The 22,818-nt window shown below is 46.7% G+C and overlaps 1 protein-coding gene across 2 annotated transcripts; it reads left to right on the plus strand.

Moving 5' to 3' along the window:
* The first annotated feature begins 1,160 nt into the window (after nucleotides 1-1,160).
* Nucleotides 1,161-22,490, plus strand: LOC148687061 (zinc finger protein RFP-like). 2 transcript variants are annotated; one of them, XM_088663605.1, is made up of 7 exons: nucleotides 1,161-1,684; nucleotides 14,271-14,366; nucleotides 14,686-14,916; nucleotides 16,042-16,064; nucleotides 17,187-17,308; nucleotides 17,986-18,018; nucleotides 19,922-22,490. In XM_088663605.1, the coding sequence occupies exons 1-7, from the start codon at nucleotides 1,268-1,270 to the stop codon at nucleotides 20,419-20,421; spliced, it is 1,422 nt and encodes a 473-aa protein (XP_088519731.1). In that variant the 5' UTR covers nucleotides 1,161-1,267; the 3' UTR covers nucleotides 20,422-22,490. The 2 variants fall into 2 exon arrangements, with proteins under 2 accessions (XP_088519731.1, XP_088519732.1); XM_088663606.1 differs by lacking the exon at nucleotides 14,686-14,916 and having other exon boundaries at nucleotides 19,922-21,632.
* The last annotated feature ends 328 nt before the right edge of the window (nucleotides 22,491-22,818 follow it).

Below are 22,818 nucleotides of genomic sequence, written 5' to 3' on the forward strand. Positions count from 1 at the left end.
GACCAAAAGGAGCCTAGGTAAATCTGCTTCTTAAAGGGTTCAAGTCCTCCTTATGAGGTTGATCCCCTTTAAGAAAATTTATTAATTTTTATAACGTATTTCAGGGGCTTTCCTGCAGAAGCTCATATTTCACACCTGGATCCATTTCTGGATCTCAGCATTCCGATTAAAAATGAAAGCAAATCCCCCAAGTCTTAAGTCTGCCCATCCCTTAATTGATGGGAATCCCACAACCAGGAGAGAAGTGAGTCTCAGCCGTTTCTTCCATGTCAGTGAGAGAGCAGGTACCCTATTGACACCCTACTTTTTAACACACAGTCAGTTGTGGGGAATTGGAAGGGGGGGGAATCATAGAATCATAGAGTTGGAAGAGACCACAAGGCCCATCCAGTCCAACCCACTGCCAAGCAGGAAACACCATCAAAGCATTCTTGACATATGGCTGTCAAGCCTCTGCTTAAAGACCTCCTACTTTTTCGGTTTCCTCCCAGAACATCAGAGAAAAATGTTCAGAGCATCAACGCTGACATTTTTTAAATGGGGAATATGTATCAACCGCCATGCAATAATACTTTTTTATAAAGATAAAAACTATCACAGGTAAAAAGAGAGAGAACACTTCCCCCACACCAAAAAACAAAACAAAAAAATACGTAGTTAATTTTTTTTCCTGAGAGGACGGACAGACTGGATCAGTGGATGGGGGAAAAAATGGGAGGAAGTTGGACCTGAAGATCAGCTTTAAAATTCACCAGGTCTGTGTCCAATTGTCCCGTGGGAATGTTCATCACCGTGGAGAGGCTGCGAAGCTGCATGGAGTATGAACACTGTGCCCTGAAGCTGGAAAGAGTCGGCAGAGTCTGAGTTATTCATTCAGTGGCTTTCAAAGGAGTTTGAGGCTGACGATGAAGCTAAAAAACAAACGCACTTATCTCTACCTCTCGTAAGCGCATGGCTCCTTAAATTAGCAGCAAGGAATTCTGCCCATTCTCTTTTAAAAAATAAATTGCCATATCAAAGAGACCTTGTTCCACTTAAATCCACGTTCCTAAGGCAGCCGAGATTCTGAGTCCTCCTGCTTGAATTTCCTGGGCGGGGGAAGCAATACCCAAGATCTGCTTGCTAACGCTACATCTGCGGAGCGGAAGGGAAATCTCGAGTCACCTGGGTGGGATCTTCCCCTGGGAAGGAAACGGAAATATATCTATTCGCGCGCGAAAATCAAAGAAAACCAAACCAGCTCTCTCCTCCTGGCGAGGCAGCAGCCATGGCTGCCACTCAGGGTCCCGTGCAGGATCTCTGCGAGGAAGCCACTTGCCCCATCTGCCTGGAGTGTTTCAGGGATCCAGTGATCATCCCGGAGTGCGGACACAACTTCTGCCGATCATGCCTGATCCAGTGCTGGAAGAAATCCAAGGGAAAGGCTTCCTGCCCTCAGTGCAGAAAAATCATTCAGCGCAGGAACCTCATCCCCAATCGGCCGCTGGCAAATGTTGTGGAAAAACTCCGTCTTCAAGGTGAAAAGGAGGCCGAAGGAAAGGGGAGGGTCTGCGAAAAGCACCGGGAGCCCCTGAAGCTCTTCTGCAAGAAGGACGGGAGCCCCATCTGTGTGGTGTGTCATGTATCCAAGAAGCACAAAAGCCACGAGGTGGTTCCTCTGGAGGAGGCGTCCCAGGAGTACAAGGTAAGAAATCTCTCTGGGTTTCCTTTGGGGATGATGAGGGTGAAATACCTACAGAGAAGGGGGTCTTGCAAGAAATGTTTTCATGTATTCTCCCTTCCGGCAGCCAAAGAGTCACTCGCCAGCAAGAGCTTTTGAGCAGCCTTATAAAACTACAGTAAACTCATAGCCCAAAAATGCAAAACAACTGAGGTCCCAGCTAAAGAAGAAGGGCAACTTAAAATGATAGAATATGCGCAGCTTGCTGACCTAACACAGAATAAGAGAGAGAGAACATACATTTAGAGAAGATTGGAAAATATTTATTGAATATCTGGGGGGGGGATGTGTACACTTGAATATGTTGGCAGCATTCAACTTAAGTTTTGATGGATGCAATAATGGAATGCTGAATGGTTTAGTTTTTGTAAAATATGCAGGGATTTATGATATGAAGAGAGAAGAAGTTAAGTCCCTGATATTGTAAGGAGGTTAAAATGAGTATTTTAAATTGAAAAACAGAAAATGTAACAGAACTTATAAAATAAGAAAATAGAAAACAAAACCTCTGAAATTCTGTTCGATAAACATTTCTTTTTTCTTTGCAAGAAAATGTTTTAGTGTATTCTCCCCTCCGGCAGCCAAACAGTAACTAAACTTCTAAAACTGTTCAATAAACATTTCCTTTTTCCTTTTGGGGGAGTACAGTACCCCCAATGTCCCCCTTCATGCATGCAGGAGTAACTCACCCACAGTTCTTCCTCTGGAAGCATCTCTTAGGAAAAGGCTGGAGGGAGGAGCAATGCAGGTGGCAGGGATAGAATAGTAGAGTCGAGAGGGACCCTGAGGGTCATCAAGCCCAACCCCTGGCAATGCAGTGAAATAAGGGTTCAGTAATGAACAGAGAGGGGACACGCATTTCTTGGCCACACCAAAGCCATGTTTCACAGAGTACCAAATCAGGTCAAAAGGGAAAGCTGACTTGAGACCGGGATGGGGAATCCTTCTATTGTTTCAACCAGACATGCCCCGGTATGCCCCACCATCCCAATCAACATGATCCGATCACCACAACCTCCGCCCTAAGCCCATAGGAAGGTACACATAACAAAGCCAAGCCAGGATGTTTGGAAATGACAGCTATCTCGTCTGATTACACAAACTCCTTGCCGCTGCTGACCAAGCGTCTCCGTCCCCCCCCCCTCCCAGGAAAGGAGATTATCGATTCCAAGGAAGCCCAGCCGATCTTGTTGCAGTAAACAGTACCAAAATAAAGGAGGAATTTTCTTTATACTGTCTCTAACAAATGTTTCCTTCGATACACTGTTTGGCCTGAGATCCCGTTATATTTTGTTACTGAATGTCAAAGTGTTCCGCTGTAGCTGTCATTGCACGATCGCTGTCAGAACGTAATCGTTCCTTCCACTTTTCACCCGCTACAATTGTATGTAAACCCTCTTTAGAATGCACATGAAACTGTAACTTCTTGCTACTTATCATCAATATTGTATACCCCGATCAGAGCATTATCACAAGTTGATTTCTATATATGTTTATGAACTCCGGTGTATTAGTTCTCACATATTCTGCTGAATTAGGATGACTGTCCCTCCCGCCTCATCATATGTAATACCACACTGCCACCTAGCTGGCCGCGGACAGATGACACAGATACACAAAATTAAGGGAGAAAAACAACTTTATTTAGATTTTTTTATCACCGATGTTCTCCGCATCTCCGTTGGCTCATCCTGAAACAATAGGAAAAATTATTCATGCATCAGTCAGCTACCACCAAAGATTGTCACCTTTTGTCGCTACCCATCACGGACTGTTAAGCCTTTGTACATGCCTGATTGCTTCCTTTCCGCCCGCTTCCCGCCTTTTTCACGCTAACTGTGTAACATGGAGAAACTGTTCCTATAAAAATCCAAAGCTTCTTTTGTTCGGGGTTCTTCTCCACTAAATTTGCTGCGTGGGGTTGAACCGCTGTTGCAACGGCCTTTTATTTCTTTATTTTAGAGTGGGTTAATAAATCTTGCCTTGCTCTGACAGCTCTGGCTGGGGCTCTGTTTATTTTCGTAGCGGTAAGCAGCGGCAATTGCGCTAGTTTACCAGGATCTGCGGACTCTACCTGGGTCAAGATCCCCTTTGTTTAAGGTGCCCAGAGACCTACATAATTTTACAACAGATTTGGCGACCACTTCGGGGACCCAGTTTTTCCTTGAGCCCCGACCTTTCTGGGGAAAAGGAAGCCCTGCGCGCTCCTGCCATTTGCAGGGGGCATCCAGACCTCAGGGGCCGGAGCTCTGGGGAGTGATTGGGAGTCCGGCGAGACCGGCCAGAGCGGAGCAACGTTTCGGGGAAGGTTGTGTGGGTTTTTTTTTCTCCCTTTCTCTTTTTATACCAGGACTTTAAGTGTTAAGAATCCGGAGCTTCAGGGAAGAATCGTTGTGAGTATTAAAAGGGGACACCTTGGGTGAGCTAAGAACCACAGCAACTAAAAATCTATTTCTCCGCTTGAACTATCCTTTTCTACTCTCCTCTTTGGACCTCAGTTGCAGCAAGGCTGCCAAGGCACGGGTATAAAGTAGAACTGAGGTGCAGGGCAACAGTCTTTACGTCAAACGCAGTGCTTAGAAAGACTGTCCCAGCTCCCTTCTGCCAAACTGAGCAGAAGTCTGAGCAAACTGTCGCCTTTTCTACCAATCTGGGAATCTGGCTATCCCAGCTCTGTTTCCTATTCCTCTGCTCTTAATCTTCGGGTGAAGACGCCCCCCTGCCATGGCGACCCATTGTTGGGTATGACCCATGACCAGGGAACGCAAGTGCACCTGTTCTTTTCCAACCTTTTATTCCTCAGTTCCGACCTGGCATTGCATAGGCAAGCGTTCAGTAGGATCTGAGTTTAGTGTGTAAGAGGCAGGGAAGTTGCTGTGGAACCCTCAGGCAATTGATGACCAGTGGGAGGGTTCCAATAGGGTTTTAGCTGCACCAGCCGCCTAGTAGTTAGTGCACGCGAACGGCAGGCAGAAACACCACTAGAACGTGGGGGTGGGTCATAGACTCGGAAGGTTAAGTGTGTCCAGGAGAAAGGGTCGGGGACCCAGAACTGCAGTATAAAGAGCCAGAATAAACATGGGTGCGCATAATTCAAAGGAATTCCTGTCCCAGACTCCCAGCCGTGGCAAAGCTCAATGGAAGCTTCGCCAAAGTGGGGACTCTGAGGATGAAAGCCCATTACAATTCATATTCGAACATTGGCATGAATTACCTGGGGTGGAAAAACTTGACAAAAATCGGCTAAAGAGACTCTGTCAAAAAAACTGGATCCGCGTCACCACGGACCATCCAGAGGGAGAGAAGTGGATACCGAGAGGTTCCTTTAATGCCCAGCGAATCTCTGCACTAAGAATAACCCTAGAAGACCAATATCCCTTGCAAATTCGATATCTCAACTTATTTGAAAGGGCAAAAATCCTTCTTAAAGGAACTGAAGGTCCAACAGCCCCACAAATGCCAGTGATAAAGGAAAGGAGCCCAAGACCCCCACCGTACCAGGAAACAATCATAGAAGAGCCGGTAGACCAGCTCTGTAGCCCTGCCGAAGCCCCGGCACCCTCTCCTTCTAACGCAAACAGACAACGGGAGGATGAGGTCCAAAACTCCCGGAGTGCAGTGGAAGGCGGATCTGCAACTCCTGCCATGCCTAGTCTAAGTCCAGCACCTCGGGGCGACCTCGAAGCCCGAATTCCTGTTGAAGTACCCCCCCAGCTAAGTCCTGTCGCTAGCAGAACTCGTAGTCGTGACCCAGAAAACAATTTAATGGAGCAACTAGTGACAGTTCTATCGGAATTAAAGGGATCGTCCACAAAGGAAAGAGACCCCATAGAAAGGGACCCAGAGGCTACTGAGAAAACCCAGGGACAATATCCCTTAAGGTCAGTCCCAGTTTCAGATGGGACGAACTTCGTCTATTCCCATGTTCCCTTTTTAACCTCGGACCTACTGAATTGGGCTCAGCAGATGTCGACCTTAAAAGACAATCCTGACATGTGCTATCGTAAAATTGCCATTATTTTTTCTACTCATAATCCCTCCTGGGCAGACGTACACATGCTCCTGAATGGTCTTTTTAATGAGCCCGAACGGGAGGAGATCTTAGAGAAAGCAACAGAAGCCCTAAAATTACCTGATGTCCAACTCAATAAACCCGCAGGGATCGAGCCTCTAACTGCAGCCCAACTTAGAACCGAACCAGAATGGGACTATAACACCACGCCTGGGATTTGGTATCTGAAGGCGTTTCGAAAAGCCATCTTACATGGGATAAGGCTCGCGGGAAAAAAATCTACAAATTGGACTAAGATCAGGGAGGTAACCCAAGAACCTGATGAAACTCCCACCGCCTTCTATACCAGGCTAATAACCGCCTTTCGGACATGGGGGGGAATCGATCCTGATACCCCAGACAACCAAGTAGTGGTAAAAAGCTTCTTTAAAGACCAAGCTTGTCCGGACATCAGAAAATTCCTCTCCCTCCAAGTAGCCTATGAAGGGAAACCCATGAGTGAGATCCTCGGGCTTGCGAAAACCATTTATGATGGAAGGGATGAGAAAAAGAAAAAGGAGGCAAGGAAGGAAAAGGAGGACGATGCTAGAGTCCTCGCCTTGGCTTTGAGTGCAGCCAGTACCGCATATAACCCCCAGCCGAGTTACCCCTTCAGAAATTCAAAGGCTCCCACACAACCTAGGGGGATGAACTCACATGCAAATCGTCAAGCCTCTCCTTACCAAAGGGCTAACAATGTCCAGCATCGAGAGGCCACCTCTCTATGCTTTTTCTGCAATCAAATAGGGCATTTCAAGCGAAATTGTCCACTACTCTTAAATACCGTGGCACCAAAACCAGCTCTAGGGATGGGATCCACGGCAGCACAAAACCCTAACCCGATAGCGCCAAACCCTTTCCAAAATCAGCGCCCATTCCAACTACCGCTGGAATTTAACCAGGAGCAAATGCACCCCACTCTTAATTCAGAGACTAACCAATGACAATTAAACGGGGATCCTTCGAACCTTGCCCTGGTATGCCCGACAATTGCATTATCAGCCCATGACCCCATATGCACAATCACCATAGATGGCCATGAGTATCAGTGTTTACTAGATACAGGGGCAACTTTCTCAACTTTAAACGACAGCCATCTGAGGTCCAGTCAACAAAAGCAACGTATTATGGGCATAGACGGGATCCCCAGGACATGCGCTCTTTCAGAGCCAGCGAAAGTAACGATAGGGCCCCTGGCTGCCGAGCACTCATTTCTACTGACCTCGAGCCCTGTCAACCTACTAGGGCGAGACCTACTATGTAAATTACAGGCAACTATAACTTGCAGCGCTGAGGGTATCTACCTCCACATGCCAGAAGAGGCGGCAGTCTCCTTTCAAGGCATTTTAAAAGAAGAAAACCCGACTGATTTAGAAATACCAACCCCTCTGATTGACAAGGTACCAGTTCACCTGTGGGGAACTACAAATACCTCTGTGGGACTCTTAAAATCGGCAGATCCCGTTGTTATTAAATTCCGCACCGATGTCCCATACCCCTCCATCAAACAGTACCCCTTGCCGCAGGAGGCAATAGAAGGATTGAGACCAATGATACAGGATTTCATGGATCAAGGCATCCTTGTTCCCTGCGTCAGCCCATGCAATAGTCCACTCCTGCCGGTACGCAAACCATCACCCCCGGGTGCCCCAGTTAAATACAGGCTTGTCCAAGACCTCAGAATTATCAACAACTTTGTGATACCCCGCCACGCCATCACCGCCAACCCTAATACCATTTTGACCGGAATCCCACCAGATAGTACATATTTCAGTGTCATTGATTTATGCTCTGCCTTCTTTTCCATAAGAGTGCATGAGAAAAGCCAATTTTTGTTCGCCTTCACGTGGGAAAAGGGACAGCTGACTTGGACTAGACTCCCACAGGGATATGTAGAGAGCCCAACAATTTTTGCCTGTGCATTGCATAGGGACCTACAAGACCTCTCCTTTCCTGGAGGCTCCTCCCTTTTACAGTATGTAGATGATTTGATAATTTGCTCCACCTCCGACACTAATTGCCACCTGGACACCGTCCATCTGCTAACCGCCCTTGCCGACAAGGGCCACAAGGTCTCACCAAAAAAACTACAATATTGCCAAACTGAAGTAAAATACTTGGGTCACATAATTGGCCACGGAACAAGAGCTTTGACAACTGAGAGAGTAGATGCTATAGCTAAGGTTCCCCTGCCAAAGACCAAGAAACAGCTCCGAGGGTTTCTAGGAATGAGCGGATTCTGCAGGTGCTGGATCCCAGGATATGGAGAATTAACCAAACCCCTTGTAAAAATGACTAATAAAGATGAACCAGAACCTCTTCAGTGGTCCAAGGACAGCTTACAAAATTTTGAAACCATAAAAAGAGAACTGAGGTCGGCTCCAGCCTTAGGGTTGCCAGACTACCGTCTCCCCTTCTCATTATTTGTACATGAACAGAAGGGGGTAGCATCCGGAGTTCTGACGCAAACCTTCAGAGGTCAGGAACGTCCTGTCGCGTACTACAGCATACAATTAGACCCAGTGGCGAAGGGGACTGTAGGTTGTCTCAGGGCGATTGCCGCGGCTGCGGAATTAGTGGACAGAGCCCTAGAGATAGTTCAAAACCAAGAGCTAATTTTAAATGTGCCGCATGCAGTAGCCACCTTACTAAACTTAAGGAACTGTCAACATTTCAGTAACGAACGTCTAAACCAGTATGAAGCCGCTCTACTCACTCCCTCGAATGTACGCATTAAAAGAGTCAACACCTTAAATCCCGCCACCCTTCTACCTCTGCCCGATGATGGCACCCCCCATCACGATTGCACCTTAGCTGTCCGACTGGCAGAAAAACCCCGGGAAGACTTAGATCATCTCCCCTTAGAAAACCCAGACCTCTCGATTTTTACTGATGGAAGCTCCAAGGTGGTGGCAGGACACAGACAAACCGGCTATGCTGTAGTCACACATGAATCCATCCTTGAGGCTGCGCCTATTAACCCACGCTACAGTGCGCAGGCAGCAGAGCTTATCGCCCTAATCAGAGCCTGTGAATTAGGCGAAGGCAAGAGCATTAATATCTACACTGACTCCAAATATTGTTTTGGGCTAGTACATGCTACGGGAACTCTTTGGAAACAAAGAGGATTCCTAACAGCTGCAGGAACACAGATCTCTCATGCCCCCCTCGTAAAAAGGTTAATGGACTCCATACATTTCCCGAAGGCCATATCAGTTATACACTGTAAGGCACATACAAACGGGACAGACTTTGTGTCAACGGGAAACCGTATTGCGGATGCCGCTGCCCAGGAGGCAGCGGCCATGAGAGGGGAAATGTATAGGAATGAATTTCAGGCCATTGTAGTTCCAGCCGACGTGGACTTCACTCGAATGTATCGCACTGCGAGCATAGAAGAAATAACCTCATGGCAGGAACTAGGGGCCCAACTTAAGGACAATTTATGGATTATGCCAGATGGCCGCCTGGCAATGCCAAAGGCTTGGGTACCACGCCACCTCCGGGTACTACATAATTTCACACATTGGGGAACAAACCGACTTAGTGACAGCATTCTTAGACACTGGTATGCCCCGGGTGTCCACCAATTTGCCAAATCAGTGACTAAAAACTGCCCCATATGTGCAGGTTTTAACCCCAAAACCGAACCTCGCAAACCCCCAGGCTCTAGACCATGGGCGTACATTCCCTTCGAAAGCCTTCAACTGGACTTTGCCGAACTTCCTAGCTGCTTAGGATATAAACAGTTGCTAGTGATAACAGACCGCCTCTCGGGGTGGCCAGAAGCGTTTCCGTGCAAACACGCAAACGCACAAACTGTAGCCAGGATCCTCATGCAAGAAATTATACCTCGGTACGGAGTTCCACGCCGTTTAGACTCAGACCGTGGCACCCATTTTGCGGCTGAAATAGTCCAAGCCATTTCCAAGGCTTTCGGGATAAAATGGCAGCTCCATACCCCATACCACCCCCCTTCGTCCGGACAAACTGAACGAATGAATGGGTTGATCAAGACCCAACTTGGTAAGGTATGCAGAGCCACAGGCCTCAAATGGGTTAATGCCCTCCCGTTAGTCCTGCATAATATCCGAAGTCAGCCACGAGGACTTTTAAAACTCTCCCCTTACGAAATTTTATTTGGAAGACCTTCCCCAACCCATACTACCCAACTCCCAATTTCTGAACTGGAAGCTGGGGAAAATGAGCTAATTGCCTATGTAAGACAGTTGCAGCGGCAACTCAAAAGGCTCCACCAATATGCTGCAAACTGTCAAAATGTACCCCTTGATGTTGATGCCCACTCGTTTAAACCGGGAGACTGGGTACGCATCAAAACCTACAGACGTATTGCCCTACAACCGCAATGGGAAGGACCATTTCAGATCCTCCTCACAACCCCGACTGCTGTCAAGGTGGCCGAACGCTCTGCATGGATCCACCACACCTTCTGCAAATCAGCACAACCACCGGAGGAAGAGGAGCCTCAACCAGACGACGCTGAGAGACCTACACGACCGCCATCCGAGGACATCACTCCCCCAGACGACTCTGCATCGAACGCTCACCCTGACGTCGACCTTCCTGGCGACACCGCAGCTCGACCAACTACGCCGTCACCTCAAGGAGACGACTCTGGCTGTGAGACCCCGGAGAGGTGGATGTCACAGATTCTGCTTGAACCACGACCAGACGATCCTGACCACCCTCCTATTCGACTGCAATTCCGGAAGGAGAAGACCACCGAAACTGACGCCTGAGTTCCCTGTTTTTGTTTTACCTACCCTTATCACAACCCTCTTCTCCCCTCACCCCCCCTTGCATGCCGTCAAGCCCAAGCCCCAATTCCCTTCCTCCCTAGGTGTATCGTGTCTGTCATGTTCTTCTTTCTCTCCCACACAGATTGGTGACTCACCCCTAAAAGATGGACCGCCTCCTGCTCCTGGCATGCAGTTTTTCCGCCCTCCTGGTAGCCGCGAAACCACCATTCGACTGTGGAGGGAACCCGACGGATTTCTTCTTCCTGGACCGACGAGCGGTTGATTCCACCGATCCCTCATCTCGGAGCAACTTGGGAAACCTCGACTTCTGCCTGCCCGGAACCATGACTTGGCTCCGACATGCTTTCCGCCCCCGCTTACGGGACACTCAAGTCTGGGAACTGCTCATCCGGTCTGCCTCGTATTCCATCATCGGACGTGCATTCTACACCATTGACAACCTGTGGAACCGATTAACTTGCCACAATGGAACTTATCACAAAACTCAATGGGGAATGACAGTCAGGACTTATGACCCCACTGAGATAGGACATGGACTCTGGGAAGGGTATACGGACTCCGCTATTAATGATTTCTGGACTTATGGACTCACCTGCACCCATCCTGTCACTACCACCACAGTTCAAGGTATTTGTGTACGAAAGTTCTGCTGTCTATGGGATCTGGGGACCTTTTCAGCATGGGATGGGAACAAGTATGTGGAAGGATGGTTACACCCGGTTGGGGGTAGCGCTGATCTAGAGTGGGACTTCAAGGGGCCCCAGAGATGTGGAGGGATAGCTTCCGACTTGTATCTCCTTCAACGCCATGACCCCCTCCACCCAGTCGGCACGGCCCCCAGATCTATCAACTTATCTGAGTTCCCTGATTCCCAACGCAACTCCCTAAGATCCGCTTGGCAAGGCAATTCCTATATCCAATTAGTACAGAAGGTAGCCCATGCAACTAACCTCACCGACTGCTGGATATGCGCTCATACCCCAGCACATATTGAGCAAGGAGTACCTTTTGTTGCTACACCCCTCACACTAGATCAGTACAGATCCCAATACCTCTTCACCCGCAACCTGACCTTTATAAAGCCTACCTCTCAATATATCTACTTAAGCGGGGAAATCACCGGGCCACTATGTAGAAAATTTTCGGGAACCAAGGACCACATAGGATCCAGTTCCTGCTTAGTGACTGTCATTAGTGACCCTGAGGGAAACAGGACATGGATTCAGAACCGTACCCATTCCCGCCCTTACCTAAATATGAAATCTGCCCTAACCGCAGTGCTTTACCCCTTTATAACCGAAACCCCTAGTGCGGCCCTTGTGGAAACCTTTCAGACCGGCCGTATTGGGGAACCCTTGGGTGGGTTGTTCTGGGTCTGTTCCACACGAGCTTTCACTTGGGTCAGCATACACATGCAAGGATCCTGCTACCTGGGTCATGTGCACCCGGGGCTTCGAGTAACCCGGAATTTACCCCATGGCCGTAGAAGGAACAGACGCTCCCCAGTGACTTCCCGGAAGCCCAATGCTAGTGGAGAGACATGGCTCCGTGCACTCATTCCTGCATACGGAGCCTACTCTAACCACTTGGACATTTTACGATTGACGGACATTTTGCTCCGTTTTATAAACGAATCTGAAGCCTCCACCATGTCAGTCCTGACGGAGTTGACCCAGGTCCGCTCCATGACCCTACAGAACCGCCTTGCTCTTGACCTCCTCTTGGCCTCCCAGGGCGGCACATGTAAGCTCATCGGGGCAGAGTGCTGTTCCTACATTTCTGACCAGACCCTTAACGTCACCGCGCATCTCCAGACAATGAATTCTCTCGTTCACGACCTAAGGAACATCCAACATGAGGGGATGGGGGATTGGGACCCTTGGTCGTGGCTCCCAAACATTAATTGGCTAAAGGAGGTAGTGAAGGGGACTATCTATATCTCCATATCCCTGGCACTCCTCCTATTTCTCTCCTGTTGCTTCCTGCAGAGCTGTTCCCCAGTGACAGCTGCTAGCCGATCGTTAGGCTCCTCTGTGCGCCTGCAAGCCGCCCTGCAACAGTTCCCTGAGTACCCTGAAGATATCCCCATGTTCCATCTAGGGAACGGAGACTATTCAAACCCCAGTGTGCGGCATTAATTTTTAATTAATTAAAAATTAGGCCGCAGAGAGGGGAAATGAAATAAGGGTTCAGTAATGAACAGAGAGGGGACACGCATTTCTTGGCCACACCAAAGCCATGTTTCACAGAGTACCAAATCAGGTCAAAAGGGAAAGCTGACTTGAGACCGGGATGGGGAATCCTTCTATTGTTTCAACCAGACATGCCCCGGTATGCCCCACCATCCCAATCAACATGATCCGATCACCACAACCTCCGCCCTAAGCCCATAGGAAGGTACACATAACAAAGCCAAGCCAGGATGTTTGGAAATGACAGCTATCTCGTCTGATTACACAAACTCCTTGCCGCTGCTGACCAAGCGTCTCCGTCCCCCCCCCCTCCCAGGAAAGGAGATTATCGATTCCAAGGAAGCCCAGCCGATCTTGTTGCAGTAAACAGTACCAAAATAAAGGAGGAATTTTCTTTATACTGTCTCTAACAAATGTTTCCTTCGATACACTGTTTGGCCTGAGATCCCGTTATATTTTGTTACTGAATGTCAAAGTGTTCCGCTGTAGCTGTCATTGCACGATCGCTGTCAGAACGTAATCGTTCCTTCCACTTTTCACCCGCTACAATTGTATGTAAACCCTCTTTAGAATGCACATGAAACTGTAACTTCTTGCTACTTATCATCAATATTGTATACCCCGATCAGAGCATTATCACAAGTTGATTTCTATATATGTTTATGAACTCCGGTGTATTAGTTCTCACATATTCTGCTGAATTAGGATGACTGTCCCTCCCGCCTCATCATATGTAATACCACACTGCCACCTAGCTGGCCGCGGACAGATGACACAGATACACAAAATTAAGGGAGAAAAACAACTTTATTTAGATTTTTTTATCACCGATGTTCTCCGCATCTCCGTTGGCTCATCCTGAAACAATAGGAAAAATTATTCATGCATCAGTCAGCTACCACCAAAGATTGTCACCTTTTGTCGCTACCCATCACGGACTGTTAAGCCTTTGTACATGCCTGATTGCTTCCTTTCCGCCCGCTTCCCGCCTTTTTCACGCTAACTGTGTAACATGGAGAAACTGTTCCTATAAAAATCCAAAGCTTCTTTTGTTCGGGGTTCTTCTCCACTAAATTTGCTGCGTGGGGTTGAACCGCTGTTGCAACGGCCTTTTATTTCTTTATTTTAGAGTGGGTTAATAAATCTTGCCTTGCTCTGACAGCTCTGGCTGGGGCTCTGTTTATTTTCGTAGCGGTAAGCAGCGGCAATTGCGCTAGTTTACCAGGATCTGCGGACTCTACCTGGGTCAAGATCCCCTTTGTTTAAGGTGCCCAGAGACCTACATAATTTTACAACAGCAGGAATTCTGCCCACAGCCATCCCTGGTTGGGCTTGAACCACCAACCTTCTGGTTAACAGCCAGACACACTGACCCATCGTACCACAGGCTCCCAGGATGAAGAAGGCAAAGACCACAGACTTTGGGGCAGAGAGCAAACATATAAATCAACTTTCCTGTTATTATGAATGCTAAAACTTCAACAAAGAAAACAGCAAACCAAAGTTTGATTTTCTTTTCTTTTCAGGATCAGATCAGCAGCTGCCTAGATAATGTGAGGAACGAGAGAGAGAAAATTCTGGAATTTAAAGCAGATGCAGAAGAAGAAGGCCAAGACCTGCTTGTAAGCACCATTGTTACTTGGAAGTGGAAAAAGTGCTATAGTCTAGAATCAATATCTTGGGGAAAATGAATATGAAATACAGAAAGAGGTTTCTTTTTGAACAGGCTGATCACCCACAGGGCATGAAAGACCATTTGAAGAAGGGGGTGGGCTTGTAAATTTTTATGAAAGTCTTTTCCTGCTGCCATGATCTCTCTAAAATGTCAGACATGCCCTTCCAAGTGAATTCTGATGACTGGTCTTTTCATCCTGCAACGTCAGACTATATGCCTGATATTGGCCTACTGTTCTCCACCTCTTTCTGTTTTTGATGGTGCAGAAGCAAATGAAAGCAGCGAGGGGAAAGATGGTGGCTATTATCAGGCAAATGCAGCAGTTTCTGGAAAAACAAAAGAAGCTTCTTCTGGCCCAGATGGCAGAGGTGGAGAAGGAGATTGCAAAGAAAAGGAAGGAACACCTGGCCATACTCTCTGGGGAACTCTCCTCTTTTGAAAGCGCCATTCAGGAGATGGAGGAGAAGCTTCAGGAACCAGCGAGTGAACTCCTGCAGGTCAGGCCTGGTCTTGATGTGAGAGGGTGGAGTGTGCGGCTTCAGACCACAGACATTTCTTAGTCCTTCTCCACATAAAAATACTATTGTAAGAGAAAGAAGCAGTACATGAATGGTTTGTGATTGATTATGTGGGGCGGGTCTTACCTGCTCCCCCCCCAATCTTTTGTTCAAGTCGTAACCCCTGAGCCCCAAGCTGACAAGAAGGGCCCTGCTAAATCAAACCTCAGGCCCTTTCTGTCCTGCATCCGGTTCTCACATTGGCCAACCAGAAGTCTCTGGGAAGACTACAAGGCAATAGAAATCTTTATTCAATTAATGCTTTCTCTTCTGGTCCTACTCTCCGTGGTTGATTTCCTCTTCATCAGTCAGGGCTACGGTAGATCAAAGGGCCATAGCTTTAATTGCGCTTTAGTGAAAATTTGGTGCAGTCAATCATATCAACATTCTCATGCACAATAGAGCTCTGTATTCAATTAACCTTTCCTCAGAGTAAACTGATTGAAATTAATGGGGATGACTATCTTAGGTTCATTAACTTCAGTGTGTCTTAAGTAAAAGCTACCGGTAGTTGAATACAACAGATACTGCCTCCAATGCAGGCATTCCAAATTGGCACTGCATCACTTTTTCATTCAGATGCTGTCTTGGGTCCAGGCAGAGACGGGATGACTTATTATTATTATTATTATTATTATTATTATTATTATTATTAAAATAATTTTGTATACCGCCCTATACCCACAGGTCTCAGGGTGGTTCTCAGGATATGATTGATTGTGGGATGCACATATCAGAGGACCGACTGGTTGCAGGTGAACATGGAACCAGCATGCACTGCAGGGCAAAATGGCAAATCAGGGTGATGGGACTGAATCTTTCAGGTGTTTGGATGACTTGGCCAAAAGGGAAGAAAGGGACCTTTTATTAGTCATCACTGGAATGGCTGACTTTTGCCATCTGATGGTTATTCCAAAATTCTGTGGCACTGTGTATGTTATTGTGGGTCTCTTGTTTTGTGCTTGCCTAACCTCTCTCCGCTTCAGCTGCTTAGTATTTATAACTGACCACAGGGCTCTCTGCAGATATGGCTCCACTGATATCTTTTTCTTTCTTTCCTTCCAGGATATCAGAAGCTTCTTGCGGAGGTAAGTGATGGAAATCTGCTGCTTTAAGAAAAACCCTGCCTTATTATGATGCTAGGAACATTTTGTTTAATGAGTGAGGAACTCACTCTCCATTTCCTCCTTCCAGAGATATCTTAGTACACCACCATCCATCTCACAAGATCCCAGCAAAAATAGGGGCATGTTTTCGTAGTCATTGGTCTCATCTACAATCAGGGGAAGGAAGCCATTCCTCGTTCCCCTCCATTGCATATCTCTGAAAGCCCTTCTCTGTGATGGATTCATTTACTCTGCAATTGATACAAAACGGGGACATTCCAAAGGGGCTTGTAAATATCTTCACTGTAACTTACCCTTAAATATCCAGTATATTCCAGGCTCCTGCTGGTTCTTCCTCAGCCATAAGAATGTGAGAAAGGGCCCTGCTGGATCCGGCCAGTGGCCCATCTAGTCCAGCATCCTGTTTTCACAATGATTAACCAGATGCCAGTGAGAAACCCACGAGCAGGATTTCAGAGGCACCACTGCCTTGGACCCTGCCATCGTGAATTGTAGCCGCTGACAGCCTTGTCCTCCAACTTCAGACACTCATGAATTTTGAGAATCTTCCATGTTTAGAAAATACTGCTTTAATTTCTAATATTTTCTGCATTTCTAAAATGTAGACACTGGGCTAAAATACATTTGTAATGTTAATTGCAAAAACTATTCTAAAGCATTCTGAACTTCCTTATATTTCAGAAATGCACATACCAGAGCTATTTTCTTTTGCTCATTAATCACTTGAAATGCTTCACTAAAACTGGTGTAGTCCTAAAATCTCTGCGTAAGGACTCAGTATTGTTCACTTTTCTTCAAAAAAAATGATTTGCATATGTCAGCTTCTTTATCTTCAATCTCATATTAATATATTCCCTTCAGTATATTTTGGAAGCAGGTGTGTGTCGGTTTTCCTTCAACTTGTTAGGATCTCTCTAGATCCACACGTCATCTACATGCTCCTTTTTGCCATAGGAAGTACCCTGCTCCAAAGGCTTCATGATACATTCATCATGCCTATATAATCAGGATGAGACACCTGCCTCGTCAGAAACCTCCTTGCATTGGAAGGATGTTGGCTTGACTTTGTTCTTCTCCTCCCAGGTCTCAGGAGAAGGAGAACTTAGAGGATCCTCCTGTGGCTTTTCCTCCTGACCTGAAGTGGAGGATCTGGGACTTCTGCGATATAAGTCCCTTCCTGGAGGGAGTCATGAAGCAGTTCAGAGGTAATGAAGAAGGGCTGAAAGGATTGTTTACTGGATGTTTAGAAGTCTTCATGAAAGGCTCTAGGTCATTAGCAGTGCCCGGAAAATGACAGGGTGATCCTGGGGTGATTATGCACAATCCCCAGGAATGTAACCCTCCCTTAAGTTGTGAGTTGTCTGTAAAAAGTTGTACTTGACCTCTTCCCATCTCTCAGCCAGGCTTTGGATGCTTTCACACATCTCACCTGTTTCCCAAGTAGCCTCACCTACAGCTTTTTGGGCATTTCTCCTGTTCATTTGGCCCTGGGATTGATGGAAGGGGGACAGAAGGAAGGGGGGCTGCCCAAGAGCCATCCAGGAGCAGAGGGGACTGGAGTTGAGGTCTCCTGTCATGGAACAGGGATGTCTGGATCTTGTAGTTGACGGGGAGATCTTCTGGGGGTCTTGCTTCTACTCCCAAGATTTGAGAAGACCTGAACCTTGACATCACCTTATGCAGGGATAGCCTGTATGCTGAGTTTCAGATAGTTTTAACTGCAACTCCCATAATCTCCAGCTGGCATGGCCAGTGGTTAGGGATGATGGGACTTGTAGTCCACAACACCTGGCTAAAATCTCAGGAGCTCATATTGTTCTTTCCAGGTTTGTGATCTGAATGACAGTGTGATGCTAAATCTCTGTTTCCTTTTCTCTTCCAGACACTGTGGAATATGGACTTCAGCTGAGAAAAGGTACATTTAGTAATAATAATATTTTATTATTCATACCCCGCCCATCTGTCTGGGTTTCCCCAGCCATTTTGGTGTCAAACGAAACAGAGGCACGAATGCAGAAGAGAAATATCCTTATTTTCCCTCAGGCATCTGTTCAGTGAGAGCAGGATGCTGGACTTAGGAATCCTCTAACACCAGGATGGTTGGCTTTTCTCAATCAGACACAGGGGTGGTGCGAAGCCAAATGCTCCTGGCACATGAGGGGGAAATATCCCTTGGCGCCATACAAGATTCCCCCCCCCTTTTAGGAGAGTTTATGTAAGAGTAAGGTGTAAGAGTGGAAAATGCATGAACACAAATAGCTCAGAAAATGACTGCAACTACCTTTGGGGGGCCAGAAGGTAAATGGGTTCTGGTGTCAGTGGCAGGGAGGTGGGGGCTGCCAGAGTGTGAACTCCAGGGGTCCGGCTTCCCTGCAAGATGGGGGTCTTCCCTCATCTTTTGCATTTGAAAGGGAAAATTCCAGGTGTGAACAGCCCAGCTCCTGGGCAGAGCCCGCCAGTACCTGCGGTCAGGAAAGAAGGGGATCCCAGCCACAAACCAAAGCAAAACAGCAGTCAGTAGAGTAGACAGAGATCTTTAATTGTTGTGCAACAGGTTCAAATGGCAGTATAAACCCCGAGCATGGGGTGACATTCACTTTTAAAACTTCCCAAGAATGCCCATAATGCATAGCATACAGAGTCACTGAAATGTCAAGGTTACATCACTAAAATGTCAAAAGGGGAAGGGTTATACAGGATTAACATAAGCCGACATAACAAAATACAAAAAATTCCTTCCAGTAGCACCTTAGAGACCAACTAAGTTTGTTATTGGTATGGGCTTTCATGTGCATGCACACTTCTTCAGATACACATGAAAGCTCATACCAATGACAAACTTAGTTGGTCTCTAAGTTGCTACTGGAAGGGTTGTTTGTTATTTTGTTTCGACTACGGCAGACCAACACGGCTACCTACCTGTAATAAGCAGACATGTTGGGGCAAGTCGCCAGGTACAAGATTAACATAGACAAACATGTTTCAACATGTACCCACCACCAAAAGTACAATAGAGCTTCCTTTGCACATCTAGACCTCAGGGGAAGTCCAGTGATGGGCTTTAGGTTTCTTTAGCCCACTATTTGTTCAGAAATTATCACCTCCTTCCTTGGAGGTTTTTAAGCAGAGGTTGGGGGGCCTGTGATGAATGCTTTAGTCGGGATTCCTGCATTGCAGGGGGTTGGACTAGAGGACCCTTGGCTTCCCTACCAACTCTACAATTATATGAGTGCTATCAAGAATCCCAAGAGGGACATTTCACACAGAGGGGTCAGGGAAGCCAAACCGCTTTCTTGCATTTTATAAACTAACTGGAAGGATGGGGGAGAACATTACATTAAATATGTAACAGAAACTTGCATGGTGGTTACAAGGAGGGTGAGAGCACCTGCTGTCAGTTTTACCTGGCCTGTCAAGCATGGTCTGTCATGTGATGTAAGGTAAAAGATTGATGTGAATTAGGGAGTCACTGCTTTGACTCCCTTCTGCCATGAATTGTGGGGGGTGGGGTGGTCTTAGAGAAGCCACTGTCTCTCAGCCTCAGTCCTCCCATCTGAAAAATGGGCATGCTAACATTGACTTAACTTACAGGGTCATTACAAAGGTTCTATGTAGATAATGTATGTTAACTACCGTACTTTGAACCCTTGAAAGAACTGCATATGTTTCAAGAAGTTGACGAACATCCCTGTCTCGAGTGCAGAGCCATGGAGTCCCTGTTCATTTCAGAGGAGATGCTATTTCTGTCATGTGCCTAAGGAAAAGTCAGCTTCCCAATTGATGTTTTCTCTCTTCTCATTCCTCCTCTGCCCCCGCAGAAGACGTAACTTTGGATCCAGACACAGCAAATCCCCACCTCATCCTGTCCAAGGATCGAAAGAGAGTGAGATATGGAGTAGTGCGTCAAAAACTGCCACACAACCCTGAGAGATTTGACACACATGGCGATGTGCTGGGATGTGAGGGCTTCAAAACAGGCAGACATTTCTGGGAGGTCACTGTGGGAAGAGAGGAGGAATGGGGTGTGGGGGTTGCCAGAAAGTCTGTGAAGAGGAAGGGTGCTTTGTCTTTTGATCCTACAGAAGGGATCTGGGGGTTGGGGAAGTGGGGCGGTGAGTACAGACCCCTTGAGGCCCCTGTTCCAAGTCAGGAGCCCAAGAGGATCCGAGTGGCCCTGAACTGTGAAGGGGGACAGGTGTCCTTTTACGATGCTGATAGAGCAGCCCTTCTCCACACATTCTCAGAAGCCTCTTTCTCAAGAGATACCCTCAAGCCCCTTTTTTACGTGAACAAGGAAGAGAAACTGAGACTCTCTTGACTGAGGGTGTAGACAGACAAGTGCATATTCATGGCCATTATGACGTATTCAGTCTCCTCTTCAGGACTGAGCTGGCAGGCACTTGTGAACAACCCATATTTGCAGAACTGTGATTGGCCATCCCTTGTGTCAATCATGATGCAACTCTCCCTTCTCGGGTCAGATTTGTAAATGACACTGACTGATTATGTCGCCTGTCAGTCCCCAAACTGGCCTGTTCTCTCTCCCTTCAGTGCAGGAGGTGCAAGAAAATAATTTAGGAAACAACAGCATCCCTAATCACATTCCTCTTTTGACGTAGTTTTTTCTCCAACCTCCAACTCTGACTTAAGATTTCTAGAGAGAATACCACCATCTTTTCTGAATGAAATCAGAATTATGCAATGGCCTCACTTAAAACCTTCCTCAGCCTCAATCCTGCTCTCAGATTCCCTTTTCCTCTCCCAAGACCTCCACTGGCCCTGGAGATGGAAGTTCCAAAATCCCCCCTTTCTTTTTCTTTTTTCTTTTGCTACAACTCGGGGAAGCTTATGTGGCAATTCATCAAAATCTCCACATCCAAAGAGACCTGTTTGCTAGTTTGAATTCAGTCGGCCCAAAACTCAAGTGGAAGTTACCTGCGTGATTGCAACCTGGCACCCTTTGTCAAAACACAAATTAATAAATAGAAAGAGGTTGAGAGACCAAGGAAAAACTCTTGGAAGGGCCTGTGTGAGAGCCCAGAATGCAATTGGGGGGGAGGGAGCATTGGCAGTGGTGGGAAGAGTTTCTAAATCCACCTTACTTCCTAGCCTCTAGGAAGGTTGCATAAAGCTCTCAAGATCTCTGGCTTCGGACAAGTAGGGATGGTTGCCTGGGGAGCATTTTCGGGGGTATTCCTGACTTACGCAATATTGCCTTTGCATGCTGACCCCAAAAACATAACCCCACGTAGGTTTTGGCTCTCGACGTAACAAACTCCCTTCTGACACTGAAGAGCCTCTGTTAGAAGTCATAAAGAGAAAACAGTGACAATCTATTCTAGAGGATTTCAGGGGTGATGGTGGTAAATTCCCATGTATAGAATTATTTTCTCCAAGGTGCATTGTAGCAAACAGTCAGATACTTGTAATTTTAGAGATCCCCTCTTCTTATCCTTTTATATAATTTGGGGTTACCGTATGTTTCATGTGCTAACACGTTTGATTCTATTAAAGATTGTACTTCTTGTTGCTACTGTGTTGTTTCAAACTCAACGGTATAATATCCAATCCCCATGACTCTTCCTCCAGGGATTTTAGGAGGGTGGTATCCTGTTTTATCATCAGAAACTCTGTGAGGTAGAAGAGGCTGAGCTGAGAGATTTAGAAAAAGGAGACATGTTAAAGTTTATGGTCAACAGGCCTTGTCACCCCAAGTAACAACACACTGTGCAGTCAGAATGTGAAATCTTAACAAGGGCAACAAGTCTCTTCAGAGATGTGGTTGAAAGCCCTCCTTGCAAAGTTCCTGTATGCCGTCGTCTTCTCTCTTCTTCTTCTTTGGCGATCACTTGTAGCCGAGTAACATTGTCTTCCATAAACACGATCTTAACAATGAGTCCATAGTGGGGACTTTGGTTTCCAGGTGAACCTTCACAACATAGGAAAACGGCCAGGTAAACAGCTATTTTCATGGAGGAGGGTCAAGATATTAACTGATATGCATGAAAGTTCATATATAGCTATATAATCCCTAGTGGAGTAAGATAAGACCTTTGGAGCAGGCATTAAGAGATGAGCGCCACAACCCCAGAGTCGTCCGCGACTGGACCTAATGGTCAGGGGTCCCTTTACCTTTTAAGGAAACAGTCCACTTAAAATCCTAGGTTCCTGAAGTGTGTGTGGAGAAGTCTGATCTATGGAAGATGCGTAAAAGAAAGTAACTTTAGGCCTGAACAGCATACACCTTACAATTTGAAGCCGTATTTGTGTTTTTTGGGGAAAAACAAAATAGCAATGTTTGTTACATTTTGGTGGAAGAAGAACCAAAACTCCTTGTCTACATCTGTTATAATAAAGTTTGTTTGCAACCTGTTTTCCCGGAGAAAACCCACTGTTGCTCGTGATTCATTCTCCATTGGGGGATTTCACCTGAGGGAAAGGGAAACAGAGGGCTGCCCAGCAGTGCCAGTGAAGTGCCATTTCGCAGTTGCATGTACTCTGTGTTTCAGCTCATGTTCAGGTATTCTTGTGACAACAATGAGGCTCTGAAGGGGGATTTAAATCCAATTTGGGTTCTTGTCTTTCCCCCCAAGGGTGTCTGTCATGGGTGTAGGCAGAGAGAGGCGGGGGGGGGCAGCTGCCCCCTAAATCAAGTAAATAAATAAAACATTGTCACAGATTGCTTCGTTCTCTCCTCCCCAAAGTCCTACCCCCC

The sequence above is a fragment of the Zootoca vivipara genome, chromosome 2 (assembly GCF_965207765.1).
Source record: "Zootoca vivipara chromosome 2, rZooViv2.hap1.1, whole genome shotgun sequence".
Lineage (NCBI taxonomy): Eukaryota > Metazoa > Chordata > Lepidosauria > Squamata > Lacertidae > Zootoca > Zootoca vivipara.

What these genes read in the sequence shown, in the direction of transcription:
- LOC148687061 (XM_088663605.1), top strand. Translation starts at nt 1,268, where the DNA reads ATGGCTGCCACTCAGGGTCCCGTGCAGGATCTCTGCGAGGAAGCCACT. An exon ending in AAGAAGGCCAAGACCTGCTT is followed by an intron (nt 14,367 to 14,685) that starts GTAAGCACCATT and finishes TTGATGGTGCAG; the next exon opens with AAGCAAATGAAAGCAGCGAG. An exon ending in CAGCGAGTGAACTCCTGCAG is followed by an intron (nt 14,917 to 16,041) that starts GTCAGGCCTGGT and finishes CTTTCCTTCCAG; the next exon opens with GATATCAGAAGCTTCTTGCG.